Consider the following 16,202-nt stretch of genomic DNA (forward strand, 5'->3'; position numbering starts at 1 on the left):
ACTATGAATCTTGGCAATAAGATCATATTAGTTCAGTTTATGGAACTCACACACTCTCAGATCTCTGTCTTTTGACAGAATCATTTTTCAACCACAAGAGTATAAATAAGGAGTTACATTGCAAAGGTTGAATTGCATCCATAAGTGCATTACTTTCCTACAGGCAAGAAATTTTGTTCCTTTACTCTGGCAAATGCTTGTTTTCCAGGAGGGAGTTAATTTCTCAGCACAATGATTTCTGTTCTATGTCAGCAGCACAGGAGCTAATTCTCCTGGGCTGTGGTTCTACAATGTCAGTGGTGGAGCTAACAACCTATTGAAGCAGTTTTGTTTCATTAGCAAGGGAATTTCTCCCTAGCGGAGCATTTCAATACAAACAACATTTCATTACCAAGTCCCCATATAGAAATTTCATCCAAGTGCTAAGGTAGTTACCACCTGACTGGGACTGATCCTTCTTGGCAATGAATTGATTAATCTCCCTCAAGATATGATTTCCACAATTACAGAGTAAAGCTCCTCTTGAAGCTGTTTCACTCAGTGGTTGCCCACATACAGTATTGCACTTGCACAGTGAGCTCAGAGCTGTAGAGCTCTGGCAGAAAGGGCAGCCTCTACTGTGTGCAAAATCATTTCAATTCCAGACGAGTTTCTTCTGAGATACAGTGGTCCATCTTGGCAGTGATACAGCTTCACCCCTACAGGGGAGCATTTAGTGATTCAATTTTGCTCATAGGATGCTGGCAGCATTAGAAAATTTCAAAATTAACCTTTTGCATAATGAAAAGGGAGAAATGTCAAAACAGTAGGGAGAGTGATCAATACATTCTTCAAAAACAGAATTTAAAAAGAGATATTCTACAATAAGGTGATTTAACAATTACTGAAATATATATATATAATTTCACAGCATTGTGATCTGTGGGCTAAGAGTTAAATTCCAAAATGAGGTAGTGTACTTCCAAGCACTGCAGATCACTGCATAAATCCTGCCAGTGAAGAAACAAACTCTTCCAAGTCTGGCAGTTGCAGCTTGAATTCCCCTGCCTGTTGCCACTACAGCCAATGTGATCACAGCAGCATGCATTTTTCCTATGTCCAGAAAAAATGTGTTTTCTGCCTGGAAGTGCTGATGCCTGTAAAAGTACATTAGTCATCATGCCTGCTCAGGGAAACTGGTTATGAAAAGTCTTGATTCCTGCACCTTTATTTCTTCTGTTATTTATTTAACAATCTCCTGTGGATCCACATCACATTCTTTACTGGTACACAGTCTTCATGAGAAAATGAATGAAAGTGAGAAGTACCACAGGGATTTTCATTTTTTTTTTTTTTAACAATTTCATGCATTTTTAGTCTGATACTTTTAACTTTCCAGTACTTAAAATTCTGTACTCACTTTTTAGTCTTAATAGCGAATGTGGGTAACTCATTTCCAATAGCGAGACAGCTGCAAAGCTAACAAATACCCAACTGTTTCAGACACTACAGCATAAACTTGAAATATATTGATATAATAAAAGCTTATAGATTGCAGCTTCAGGAAAATCAGTGTGTGATCCCTCCTTTTTGCATAACACAGACTGCAAAACCTACTCTAAAATAAATGTTGTTTCACAGACTGCGTCCATTTTTAGTTTTCAGATTCCATTCTGGGCTCAAATTCCTAAAAGTTAGGCATGCCAAACTCTCAAATTTTGGATTCCAGCTGGATCTAGCTTTCCCTTTCCATGTGTTAAAATGAATTCTCATTCAGAATTCTCTTATTAAGGTAAACTTCTTTAATCATCACCTGTCATTTTTAGGCATTCACAAGATGTTGCACTATTGCAGAATGATGTCAATCAAGGTGAAACCTCAGTGATAGCAGTTTTCCTATGTGAAAGATACTTTAAAATCTTGTAGCTTGGTCCTGTAGTATGATGTGAAGTTCACAGTAGACACTAATACTTCATTTTGTGCTTAAAATATTAAAATATTATTCATAAACATTCAAATTTCCTTTTCTGAGATGTCAACAATGTTGACACATAGAACATCATTTTGATAGAGCTTTTTCCATTTTCGTCCACTTGTGCCTTTCTAAGCAGATTACAGCCAGTTTTCAACATTCCAGTCATGTGAATCACTTCACTAACTTACAGTAATATGCAGCACTGTTGAATTTATGTTCATATATCAACAATTCCAATACTTTTTTATTTATTAGCTGTGCTCTTTGTGCATAGCCAATTAGACCTCCTCTTCTGCTGATGCTCACTGGAGATTCTACTTTGTTCTCAACAGGTCGATTTTTATCTCTTTTTCACCTTCCTTTTTGATGTTAGTTTAGCAACCTCAGAAAACAGCCAACTTGCCTTCTAGAATATTGATTCTCCTTCTATTGAATTTCACCCAGACAATAGAGTGCCATCTTCCAGAAAAAGTAACCCATGATTCACAAAACCCAAGGTAAAAGGTAACAGTTCAGCTATCAGTGTTCTCCAATACTTGCAAGTCTCCAGGACCAAAGTTCCCTGAAGTCAGTCCAGCACCTGAACGATGCTGTTTAGCTCTGCTTGACATGTCCTAAATGAGTGCGAATCAGAAATGCCTAGAGTTGGCACTAGGCTGATCTTTGTAAAGACTGTGATGATACAATTATTGCTGAGGTATTTGGGGGATTAACATTTCCTGCTTGCTTTAAATTTAGGTACAAGTCTATTTTGGGGGGAATGTGTGAATAAAATACCATTTTACTTTGTTGTTGTTGCTGTCGCTACATGAGTATGGTTAATAGCGTTGTGGTAACACCTCGATACACTGTACGATTTAGATCCATAGCAGTTTGCTTCCCTGCCAATGTACAGCCAAGGCATGCATTTTCTATCACAGCAGACACGTGCTAATGGAGAGAATGAGCAGTGTTCCGCACAGCAGCTGCATCCTGTGAGCTGTGGACTTCCCACCTTTATGTGCCAGCTCTCTAATCACAGGAGAGGAACACATTTAAAGCACAGCTGTAATGCCTGCTCCTAGGCTTGGCCTATCCTTTCTGTCACTCAACATTAGTAAAACTGGAGCAGAAAGTAAACTACTTCCAGTTTGCCAGCCATAAACTAGCCGTAAAATAATGAACACCTTTCTCTGAGCAAAGCAACTCATTTGCCTTACTGTAGTGATAAAATTATTTGTAAAAGCACTCACAATTTCTCCCTGCTAGTAAGGCTCTGGTTTGGCCTTGCATTAAGGAGATGTTTTATTTTGCATAGCGCAGGCAGAGCAATGACAGTGCACTATGGGAGAAGCAACAGCCAACCTGTCCCTTTATGAATTCATGTGTTATGTGTGCAGGTGCTCTATTACTTGAAAGTGTAGAGCAAGTAGCATAAACAGAGAAACCAGAAAGGAGGTAATACCTTGTTCAGTGATGCAGCACTAACAACCAAAGAATAAACATTTCCTACTTGAGAACTGGTCACAAGTCAAAGGTATTCCTTGAGTAGCAAAATCTCAAATACTTTTGGGCCCTACTGCTACCACTGATGCAGAAACCAGTGCTACATCGTATGAGATTTACTCTCGGTAGTGACTGGTAATATGCAATATGGATTTCAGTGCCCTCCTGCCACCAGTAAGTCTTGTTGCTATCATTAGGAGAAAATGTTAAAAAACACAGGCTCCTGGTAGAGGCTCATACGGTTACAAAAAACGATATTTTCAAAATGTTGTGATGATTAATTTAATGGTGTAAAGAAGAAATCTTGATCATTCCCCTTCAAAAGCATGCCTGTCACCGTTTCGAGCACAACAGTAGGTCAAGTTCCAACACTTAGATGATGTGCTGGATATTAGTTGTCTGGGGGCGGGCTTGAAGCTGAAGTAATGCTGGTCCATCTATCCCATTAGTTTTTGTTGGCTGAGATCTGAGCCATCCACCCCTTTTTCTCTCAGAAACCATTTCTAAGTTTATCTTCAGATGAAGAAAGAGAGATCAGTTTTCAAGCTTGAGATGGTAAAGTATGATTAACCTAATATTCATTGTTATTTTGATAAATGTACACTCTGTAATTGATGAAATATCAGCTAAACCAGAGTTTATGATCTCAGCAGGGCAAGAGATAAATGGCGCAGCCTTTGCTACATCACTGCTGTGATGCAGATGGATTTGAAAAATAAAACTTACACAGCATGTTGTGTGAATATTTTGTACCAGCTCTGATAGAAAAACACTTAGGTAACTGTGATGGTGAGCAGTTGATTCCAACGCAAGTTAAACAGTAGGGAAATATGGACATTGATAATGATAGACAAGATTCAGTAAGAGAAAACATCTTCTCAAACCAGTTAAAAAACTTTATTGTTCAAAAGCACTTTGGAGAAAAGTAAGTATGATGATAGCTGTGACTTTTCAATGAGTTTCTCAATGGCAAAGAACCACATACTGTTAGAATTGTATATAAATAATAATTATGTTACTTTGCTCTCAATAAAGCAAGCAAGAGACATTATGTCGTGAAACCAATTAAGTGGTATTAGAGTTCTGGGAACTGAGAAAAATAAGTAGATTTGGGCTCTGACATCAATGGAGTTTCTCTGCTTCAGCAGTGGAAAGAATATGAGCACTCACTACAGTCATAAAAAATGTAAAACTTGAGTAGGCGGGGAGCTAGATGATTTTTAAGGAAAAAAAATACACCAAAAAATCAACCCTCAACCTAGGATACATCTGTTTGACTGGAGTTTTTGTGCTCTGTAATGGACTCTGCACACTGAATTCTGCTCTGTTCAGACTGTTTATATTACTGTTGTTTATTCCCCTAATGGCTAATTGGTTCCCGTTCCGGGTATGCAAGGGGAAAGTTCATGTATGTTCTCACTCATATCCTTAGCTAAAGCATGCTTAGAAGAACATTTGCTATCTATTATCTATTATCAAGGAAAATCATTGGTCCATTTTGGTCTGGTTGTGGTGCCAAGGGAATTCAGTATAAACTTACAAGTGAGGCAGCCCTATTAGAGGAGATCTGCAAGGCTCCGTGTGTTTGTGTTCTATGTGGAAGTCATATGTGGGTGCAGAACAAACAGGTCCCAGATTTTGCTTGTCATTGATTATGTTGGTTCTGGAAGAGAGTGCATTCAGGCTGATCTGTAGTTTACCAAGTGGGTTCTCACTGTAAGAGAAAAGCACAGAGGTAATGCCTCGAGGCAGGCGGCATGGCATTTTCTCTAAGGGGCAGACTGCCTGTATGGTAGTGGTTTCTTTTGGAGAGGTTGAAACAGGTTTTGAGCGAGGAGGTTGTGGTCTGGAATGGCAAAGGGCATCCGCAGTCCAAGGTGAGCTTTAGGGCTGCATGCGGAGGCTTTAATCTGGCCCCCTGCGGTAGGCCTGCATGAAAGTGCACCCTTACAGGCCAGAAGCCACTTTGGCATGTAAACATGCCAGTAAACAAGGAGCAGCTACAGCAGAGTCCTCCCTGGTCCTCCACAGGGAGGTGACAGGAGAGGTGCTCCTTCAGGCACACCCCTGTCAGCACCCCCAGGCAGAGACACCTTTCCTTCCAAGACTTCGGCTGGGTCTAACTGGGCAGGTGAGCCGAGCCCACACCGCACAAGCTCTTTCTTTCTTCTCCTCTATGCTTTCCCTCCATTCTTCCGAGCCACGGAGGCGGGCAGGGAGCCGAGCGGTGCCTGCGGGCCGCGCCGTGCCAGGGGCACTCCCCTCAGCCACCATGGCGGGCGGGCGGCCCGCGGTGGGGTCCCGCTCCCCCGCCTCCGCCTGGCTGCGGGCCGCCTGATGGCGGGGGGCGGAGGGGAGGAGGTGAAACCCGACCGCCCGGTAGCCCAACGCCGGGACTCGCTCGCCTCAGCCGGCGGCACGGCGTTGGCGCGGCGCCGGAGGGGTTAAGCTCCGAGCCGCCGCCGGGCCCGGTGCCGGCGGGGAGGGGGTTAAGCGCCGGGCGGCGGCGGCTGCCACTCGGCTCCGCGCCGCGCTCCGCGCCGGAGCCGTTACAGCGGGAAGATGGCGACGGAGGGCGCGAGCGGCGAGCTGGGCTCCGGCGCGCAGGAGGACTCGGCAGCTACGGCAGCGGTAACCGGGCCGGGGGGTCGGACCTGACCGGGGCGAGGAGGGCTGCGGTGGGGACGGGACGGAGCAGAACGGTGCCCGGAGACCTGCCTCCCCCGCTCCGTCCCTCCGCCCTCCTTCTCCCCTGGGGCGGGACGGGGCTCGGCTGCGGCGGGGAGCTGTGTCCCGCCCCGGGGGAGAAGAGGGGCAAGCGCGGGGGTCCCCTCTTTCCCCGTCCGCCTTCCTCGGGGGCTGCCCCATTGTTCCTTCCCGCTGCCCGCCCGGCTGAGGAGCTCGGGGCGGGGAGGGCGCAGGCTGGGCGGTGCGGCGGGGCTGCTCCGGTCCCTTTCCCGGAGCGGAGGTGGTGACAGCGCCCGGAGCCCGCGGCTCGGGGCTGGGGAAGCGCTCATCTGAATCCTCGCCCGCAGGAGCTCGCTGTCTCCTTTCCACCGTTTCTCTCTCGTTCATCCCTGCGCGGATGAGGGACGCCGAGACAGCGCCCCTTTTCCTCCCGTCCGCGGGATGTGAGGGGCCCCGGGCGGCGGGGCAGCGCGGAGAGGCCGTCGGGCTCCCTGCTCCCGAGCAGCCGGCTGCGTGAGGCGCTGCGTGAGGCGGGCACGGCGCGCGGCTACGGCCGAATGCAGGCTGATTCCCGCTGCCCTCCTTTGCTGTCCTTTCTCCGGCTCGTCGCCTGTTCCGTGGCGGGAGAGTAGAGCTTCTCCCCTCAGCTTTCCCCTACCCGCAGCGCCCGGGTCCCCGGCGGGCAGCGCGGTGCTGGCCGGTCCGACGGGGCTGGGGGTCGTGCGGGAGCAGCTGTGCGAGAGCCGGGCCGGTCCGAGAGCAGCCCCTGAGCGCCTCTCCGCGTAACGAAATGCCGAGTTCAGGGTGCTAAAATCGTTGAGGTACGCCTTTGAGGTTGGATCGTTGCTGAAGGGAGTAACGCCAGAAGGAAGGATGGCACCGGCTTCTGTGGGATTGAAGATGCTGATGGTTTATTTATTTATTTATTCTCTTTCAAGCAGGCACAAATCTTACCTGAAACCGTGTTCTGACTGCACCGTTAATGCACACGAGGAAGATTAACTTCTGCCCTGTTGTAGAAACTGAGTTTTACTTAAATAAGGAAATAAAAAATATATTAAAAAAAAAAAAAAAGAGGGAAGGAAAGCCTTACAAAGTGAATAACATTGCTCTTTTGAAGCAATGGCAGAACTGTGACATGAAAGAATGTTAAGGTAACAGTTCATAAAAGCAAAATATTAAACACTTCTAAGTCCTGGCCTTGAGTAAAAAAATATTTATGCTGAATTCTTCAGTGTTTCATATGACTACTGCCTTTATTTTTTTTTCTGAGTTTGAAGAACTCACAAGAGTAGCTCATACTGAAGCAGTATTCCAACACTGCCCTGTTGGGCAGTGCTGCATGTGCTGGTCATGCAGGTTGGTGCTTGTTGTCATGTAGGACTGATAGCTCTACACCACACTGCTTTTAAAATATTCTTCTAAATCTGCAGATACTGGAAAGTAATGTGTACTGGAAAGTTGCTCTGTAATTGAAGTAGAAGCTGTACTTAAGCAGCAATAAAATATTCTTAAAAGGACTTTTAATTTGCATTTAGTCCTTTAATATCTCTTTTCATCCTGTATTTTCTTGGTATTGTAGACATTCAGTTGTCAATTTCATTCTAGTTTTTGTATGCGAAAGTAACATCTCTGTGCAATGGAAAGATTTAAAAAATATTTGTGCCATACTCTGATCTTCCTGTTGAAGAGTCAGTATGAGTCTCTTATTTTCTGTCTTTATATTCAAGATATAGAATTATGAATGGAAACATCTTGCGTAGTTGTTAGGGTGACAGTAAGCATCCAGGTGTGACAATATTGTAAGTCATGCAAAACTCTTCAGTTTTAGGTTGAGTTCTCAGAATGCTGATTGTACAAACTATGCAATGGAAAGTGGTAGGAACAGTGTTTTTAATAGTAATTATTCATATGCAAATTATACAGTGTAAGAAGTAAATGTACAGTAGAGTGTTTTCATACTAATGCTGTTACTCCTGTATCTTGGTACACCAGCAGATATGCTATCAGGAACATCACTGGGAAAAGGAAAACAAAACTACTTGGTTGTTTTTTTTTCTGTTCCTAGAACCATTGTAGAAAAGGATCAAATATGGAAGACGTGAAATCTTTTTTTCTTTCCCTCCCTAGAGGAAGTGACTGTAAAACCCCAGGCTGTTCTATAGTGTTATGTTCAGGAGTAAGGCTGATAGCCTTATCTTTCTGAGTTCCCAGTTGTCTCTCTCAAAATATTAGTGGTTTTGTTGTGGAAAGGATGACAAGGTAAAATGGCATGGTCTTGTCCTTTCCAATACCCGTGCAGCATGATTGCCTGAGTCAGTGAAACTGTGTTGGGGCAATTTGGACTATAATTCAGGAAAGCATGAGTGTGTATTTCAAGATGTCTTTGAATTGTTTCCATCTGCGTACTGTCTACCAAAAAATGATTATGTAATAGCAAGAAATATTTCAGTTTGACAGTCATCTTGTTGAAATATTGAATGCTACGCGCTACCTGTAGAGAGCCAGCTTGTCACACATTATAGCTTTGGTAGATGTTTAACAAATAGCACGAAAAGCCTGCTATTTCTAATAGTTTGTTAACATTATCCAGTAAAATCTCTACTTCTCATTTTTCTTGACCAGTGGCCAAACACACGAAAGGTATTTTTCTCCAAAAGGCAGTCCTTTCTGGTGGCTCTGTACAGCATATAGGTGGAATGATATCTTGATTCTCTGAAGCGAGTAGGGGTTGTTTCCTGTCTTCATCTGTCAAAATTTCTTTGAGAATGATGTGTACATACTTGAAATGATCGGTCTGGTTTGCTACGGATCAAGTAACAGTATAAAAAGTTGTGCTACAGGAAAAAAAAACAAAACTGTCAACGTTAAGTGGATTAAAATTTGATGACTAAACAAAGTAAGCGGAGAGAAATTCCATGGCACTTTATAGTGACATTTAGTAAGTTTTTAAATTTAGCTTGTATTCATTATCTGTTGATCTGTAAGAACATTTGTAGTAGAATTGCCATTCTGGTCAATACAGTGAAATGCTGAATAGTGATTTGGTCAAATCGGTTACACAGAGTGACACAAATAAGTTGTGAAGATTCTTATCTGAGAAATACTGCATGTAGCAGAAAATGAGATCATAACCCTTGAAAAGCAAAGCCTGTATCTCTTATTAGGGACTATATGTCTTGGAAAATAGTCACTTGCAGAAGGACTTTAATTAACTACCACGATCCTCATCTGAATACAAGTTCTCAGTGTAGTGCTAATGTTCAAAGAAGTTACTTTCATCTCGTCAGATGCGTAATACTGTTGTGGTGTTCCAACATGTAGGTGTGATGCAGAGACATCACAGTTGTCTGGTTTTGTCCTGCTGCTGTTTTGTGTCTCCTATGTAATGAGTGCCTGCTCTTGATTTGTGGTTCAGGGATATGCTCCAAGCCTTGCTACCCAACCTGCTGTCTTCCCTTCCTCTCCCAGCCCAACCTGCATCCCTTTGCGTTCTGTGCCACCGTCCTCCATGGTTGTCTTCCGTGGCTGGTCACTCAGCATCCCTTCATTTGTTGGGAGGGCCCCTTCTCTTCCAAATGAAGACACGTCACATTCGTTAAGAATGAAATGCACAGGGGCAGCACAGCGAGCCTGGTGTGTGAAAATGGTGAGGAGTGACAAGTCTTCAGGATGTAATACGTCCTGTTCTTTTCCCAGCCGCTTTGATGTTTGTTTAAGTGTGGGAGAGAGAGGCCCTGCTGTGGCCTCAAAGTCGGTATAGCAAAATGGGAATAGAGATGGAAATGAAGCTAAAATGGGGAAAGAAAGAGCTCGATATAGGAAAACAACAGTGGGAGGTCTGCCTCTGCACCCACTCCTCCCTGTGTCATCATTGCATATGTAAACAGAAAGAAGTCAGTAGGCCTAGAGGTACTGCCTTCCTTGGTGTGGGAAGTAAAGGTTTCCTGGGCATTGTTTCTTAGTCTTAAGTAGGACAAGGTAAGATATCAAATTCTGAAAGACTTGCAAGTCGTTCTGAAGAGTACTTCAAGAGTGTGTACCAGTATTTAGATCAAATCATACTATTTGCCTTAGAAGTGGCTTACTTGAAAGTGACTTTTCAGAACAGGAATTCCCTGTTAAACTTAAGTAACAGTTTTAAACATGGTTGCAGAAGGGCTGATGTAAGCTTAGATCTATGAAAAAAAAAACGTAGATACCTGACTTAACCTGAAATCAAAGATGCCTTAGTACCTTTGCGCTGTTCGTAGTTTGCAAACGTGTTTTAACAGCTGTGAGAATATCTGGGTACATGTAAAGGTCAATGTCTTACTAATTTTGGAGGAGCTGTAGGCTGTTTTTTGGTTTCCAGAATACATTTCTCAGTTCTGAAGTTTATTTTTGCTTAATGCCAAAGCTGTTAAAAAGTTTTGCAGTTAGCCTGAGCAAAAACAAAAATCCACACCCGCTAAACAAAACCACCCCCTGCCTTTTAAGGAAGACCTTTGAGGGGAAAAAACAAAACAAAACAAAAAAACAGAAAGCAAAAATGCTGTGCTTGGAAAAGAGGGGAGCAGAATAAACAGGTAACTTTAGTGGTGATCAATTCAGTAAGTCATTGACCTAATGGATGGGAATAATTAAATGCATGTCAAGTTCTCTCATGGTCTCTTAGTTGAGATTGCATGAAACTGTATCGAAGTCCTGGATGTTAACCTTTCTGTTGGTCACATCTTATTTCTTGAGTTTGTCCTGGGTATGGTAAGAACTGAGCATGTATTCTTACATAATATAACTTCTGGACAAGCATGGTGTCAAATTCATTCTCTATTTTCAGCCTAAGAAAGAGATCTTGCACAGCCAAAAACAATACATCATATATTCTCTGAACTATCCAGGAACACTGCGTGGATATTATAACCACTTATTTTCTTTTTTCTTTTTACAGTGTTTTCTTTATTAGGAAAGAATTGGGATTCATTTGCACATGTGCCCACGTTAATGCTGTGCTAGGTCTTGAAAATTTCTTTTATACTTGGTGGAAAGAATGAAGTGGTTACAAGGAATGATCTGTTTTGGAAACAGATTTATGAATTTCTCTGGTTTTAAGTGAGTGAATAGGCTGGTGACTCTTGGAGGTATTAGTGGGATTCAAGGCACTTAAATGTGTTTTCATATATGCACAGTGTTAATTATCCTATTACAGTGAGTGGAAATCCAACCAATACCTCAAGTGGAGCCTCAAACAAGTAGTTCTGCAGGCTGGTTAGCTGAATAGCTTTCTTGGCTATTTTGACTGGGCTGATCGGGTTTCTGTTGCATACAGCAGGAGATTATTCACTTCATTCACACACTGCCTTCAGTCTTCCTGTAGGTGTCTCAGTCCTGTCCTCAGGCCTGACATTAGCAGTCCACACGCAGCATTTTGTGGTATCACAGCTGGCTACCCATCCAAATGGCATGGGTGATTCTGTATCATACCTACCTGCCTCCAAAAGGTCTCTCTGGTACCTCAGATTGCACTAGATACTTATGTACAGGGAACAAAAATAGAATTAGTTGTGACGTGCTTATCTTTGTTCAGATGAGTTCTACCTGGACATGGTTGTCAAATATATGAATCAGGGTTATGTTTCCCTGGTGCATTTATATCATGGACCTGACAACTGTGGGCCAGCGTGGTATTAAAAGTTTACATTGTAAAACTAATAACTAATGCCAAATCCTTTTACTTTAAAAGCTCATCTTGGAAGTCTACTCTGTGAATCCTCAAGAGGATTCTTGCGTGTATTTAATGGAGCTCCATATAAAGTATATAACAAATGTAGATTTGTACCTTTCCCTTCTCTTCTGGAAGGACTCTTCCTGTCTTTCCATCTCAGGCCTTAATTATGCTTTACAGGTTTCTTTCCCAGGTCCTGGGTGGTCAGCCAGCTCCATCTTTAAATAGGCCATCTAGCTGCTTTCTGAGCAAGAAGGAGGTTGTTTTCTGTGGTCACCTCTGATTAATCCACAGTTAACCTGCTTTCTACACAGCTGTGACTTTCCTGCTTGACCCATCCAGACTTCTGAAGGTACTGGAGTTTCTAACAGCTGCTGTTGTAGTGTAGTCAATGACACCCTCTGCTCTTGAGGTTGCCAGTAGTATTGACTGGGCTATATTAGCAAAACCAAACTACTGGTACTGCCAATCTATCACAAGAAACTGCGTTGTTTTCTTGAAAAGTGATGGGGACAAACTTTATCCTAAAGGCTTTTGTCATCTCTCCTCTGAATAGCCACCAATGTGGGAAAGAGTATCTTCTGTTCCTTTGCCTCTTGGGTAACCTTCCCACTCCATCCTCTTTCCTCTTTTTCATAAGGTGATCTGGGGGGGGAAATGCTTGTCCAGGTTAATCGCTGCTGTCCTGTCCCAGCTTTCTCTTGTTTGGAAGTTGTTTTTGTTGTCTTCTTTGCTCAGGGTAGAGCTCATTTCATCTTGGGGCAGTGCAGGTCACCATTTTGCCTATATATGTATATGGGGGGGGGGTTTGTTGTTTTTTGGTTGGTTTTTTTTTTTTGTTTGTTTGTTTTTTGTGGTGCATATGTGGGAATTTAAATGAGTTTTTGCTAATTAGCTGTTTTGTCTACTGTCATTGTACTTGCTGCCAGACAACACAAACCCCTTACAAAGCTGATCTGAAAAATAGCATGAAGTTTTTGAGGCAGTCTTATTCAGTGACTTTATAAATCAAATAAACCAGACATTTTAAAATCCAAAAGAAGGAGTGAAAAAATACCTCCTGTGTTCTGGTAGCGTATGCCGAATTTCACCCTGGGGCAACATATTCATATATCTGTGTTGTAAAACTGATGCGGAGGATGGCTTGGTTACGTAGTTCTTAAATCGTTGGTGAAATTGTTACAGCTTGGCACTCTACCAGACCTATTGTAGCAAAACCCCAGATGACACATAAGCCATGTGCTACTAATGGAGTCTTTTATTTTCTGGAGATGTAAGAGCTACTGCTCCACTGGAAGATGTGAGGGAGATTATTTTTCTGGAACTGAACAACAATTTTCACTAAAAGTAAGGCCAGCAATTCTTCTGGATGAGAACTTCAAGCAAGCCTGCCGTGCTTGGTCCCCAGGAGATGTCTTTGAGGAAGCATAGTTCTATTTCATCATATGCTATATGTAGGTTTAATACATGGAAGACACCAAACAAAAGTAGCTAATGGGGCAGATTGACAGCAAAGGTCATGATTCTTCACACAATGTATAGCTGAGTTGCAGAATGTTATGGATTCTGAAATTACACAGATTCAAAAAGCAAAGGGACAGATTCACGTGATGTATGTTCATCAAAGACTACTACATGCAGAATTATGGTTTATAGCTCAGAAAGTGCGTAAGATGAAAACTGCTGGTGGTTGGGAGAGTGTTTCTGGGAAGCATCATTATGTGCTTGTTCTGTTCTGGTAGTGATTTCAAGGCACCCATTATTGGCTGCTTTTGAAAACAGGCTAAGTGGGCTTTTAGTCTGATCTACTAGAGATGTTCATTTATGAAGTGGTTTTGCTCGTTCTTCTTTCAGGTTTTCAAAATGAAAAGTATGAAAACTGAGCTGTATATGTCATTGATATGTCTTTCCATTAGCATTTTTGTGTTTATTTTTATCTGACTTTAAATTGCTAGAGAGCACTCTGAATTACTTGCTGTTGATGTTTTTTCATATGCTCTAGTTTGAAGTATGTACTTGAGTAAAATTTACTTTAATTGCTTTGATCAGATGCTTAGTTAAAAAAAAAGTATCTCATAGTTACTTCACCTGTTGAATTGTGCCTCTGGTTTGTAATGAATAGAAAAGTATTTTCATTTATGTCTTGTAGGAGATTTAGAAATGAAAAGTTTCACCTGTGATATACGGTCGGTCCTTTGACAAAGAGCTTTTACCTCCTGACCAGCTGGATTTACTGACTTAGAAGAGTAGGATGATGTTTCTTGACCTTGTGCACCATTTCACTTTGGCCATGCCTAGCAGAAGTGCTGGGCATCTCTTCTGACAGATGAGGGAATGAGATTTTAGAAGGGGAAGCCACTGAATGGAGATGTCAGACTTGTTACTGTTTGACACTGCTTTCTGTGGCTGGGACAAAAGTACTTGATATCTCTGCATCAGCTTTCTGTTTGAGAAATGGAGGCAGTTTTTCCTCTCTAGAGGGAAATTATATGAATAAATCAGTTACTATCCTTGAGCTTTTAGACATTATAAAGTAGTTCGTAGAAGAAGGGTGCATAAGTGGGTCCTGCTATCTGACTGAATTAAATTTAATGGTTAGAAGGATTGGGAATGAGATATGCTGCAGCCTGTGAGGCAAAATGCAGTCCACTTACACAAGATTTTATAAGGAAGATCTAGTTACTAAAAGTAACTTTGCGCATGCACATCCATAGATGGTGAGCGAAGTGTAGAATTGAGAGAAGTTTTAGCACATGTTATGAAAAAGCCTTCAGAGACAGATTGTGTTCAATGATTCATTGATATGTAGGATAAGAGGTATCTTTTGGTTTAGAGCAGTAGTTGACCCAGGTAGGAAAAATAAAAGGTAATTATTGTTCAGTTCAGAAATATTGGTTGGAGTGGATGGCCATGTCCCAGAAATAGTTGTGATGAATAGAAATCATTGGTCCTCTTTGTTGCCCCATGTTGTTCAAATAGACGAGGAAGCTTAGTCCACTAAATGAAATAATAATAATAAATGAATATGTCCAGCTAATATTCTGGTGTGTGGCTCTCACTAGCCATTTGTGCACCTGTTTGAACTGCAAAGTAAAAAGTGGAACTCAGAGTAAATCTAATATAGTTATAGCTTTTGGGAAGTTATGATCCATGACCTTCTAACCTGAGGGAAGAACAACTCTTCTGCTCTCCTCTTGCCTTGAGACAGAAGAAATGGTACTTTAATTTTTATTGGATTTTCCTGAGAGAAAGTCAAGTGCCAGGGTAACTGAGCTCTTACGTTTGATTTCATCCTTCAGGGAAAACAGGTAGTATGTCCTGATATGCGGTTCAGCTAATTTGGCAACTGATTAACTCATATTGAAGACAGATATGTGTCTTTATCTCAGGGCTTTGCTAGAAGACACATCTACATCACAGCAAGAACTTTACTGTTCCCTTTCAGTGAATAGTGTGCTACTGATCATGCTTCTCAACTGAGTCTGGCATGTGGAATGTTTTCTCTCCTTTAAAATGATGCCCTTCTAAATTTACTAAACAGTCCTTTCTGTTGGCATTGTGCGGCTTGGTGAGCAGACTCATCTCCTACCTTTGTGATTTGTAGGTAATAATAGCATCCCCTCTGTTCCTCTCTATAAAGCACTGCCACTCTCTCTTGCCTTCATTCCTGGTGTGCTGTTTCAGGTCTGCTGAAACAATTCTGTCACTGTGAGGTTGTACAGGAACTTACGGAGAGCAGCTGAGGGAACTGGGATTCCTGAGGCTGGAGAAGGCTCAGGGAAGACCTCATTGTTCTCTACATAGGAGGCTGTGTCGATGTGGGGATTGGCATCTTCTCCTTTGTAACAGCAGTAGGATGAGAGGTAATAACCCCAAGTTGTGCCAGAGGAGGTTCAGGTTGAATATTAGGAAAAATTTCTTCTCAGAAAGAGTGGTGAGGCATTGGAGCAGGTTGTCCCAGGAGGTGCTGGAGTCACCATCCCGGGAGGTTCACAGAACATGCAGGTGTGGCACTGAGGGACGTGTGAGCATGGGGTGATGGCTGACGGTTGGACTAGATAATCTTGAAGGTCTTTTCCAACCTTTATGATGCTATGCACTGTTTGTCACTAAGTTTTTTTTTTAACATTTTACCCCTATCATTCAGGACACTTAGAATGATCAATTTCTTCCAACAGTAGAGGATTTGAAGCAGTGTCACACCACTGGGCTTTTAATTTCTTCATCTTAAATAGAAGGTCTCTGTGACTTACTCTGACTTTGTAGCTACAAGAAAAGCCACCTCAATTTTTGATGGTCATGGATGTTAGAGAAACCCGTAATTAGGATGCTGATATATCTGTATTTTGGATCTGCATTAGCCACTGCAGT

The 16,202-nt window shown here is 42.5% G+C and overlaps 1 protein-coding gene across 1 annotated transcript in view; it reads left to right on the top strand.

Annotated features, from left to right (window-relative positions):
* The first annotated feature begins 5,999 nt into the window (after nt 1-5,999).
* CTTNBP2 (cortactin binding protein 2) overlaps nt 6,000-16,202 on the top strand; it is a 77,767-nt gene continuing 67,564 nt past the window's right edge. The window contains 1 exon segment of the mRNA XM_042816120.1: nt 6,000-6,070. Coding sequence (XP_042672054.1) covers nt 6,002-6,070 — 69 coding nt within the window. The 5' untranslated portion in view covers nt 6,000-6,001.

This window comes from Centrocercus urophasianus, unplaced genomic scaffold (genome assembly GCF_019232065.1).
Source record: "Centrocercus urophasianus isolate 14NV4802_14NV808 unplaced genomic scaffold, USGS_Curo_1.0 seq_15, whole genome shotgun sequence".
In the NCBI taxonomy this organism is placed as follows: domain Eukaryota; kingdom Metazoa; phylum Chordata; class Aves; order Galliformes; family Phasianidae; genus Centrocercus; species Centrocercus urophasianus.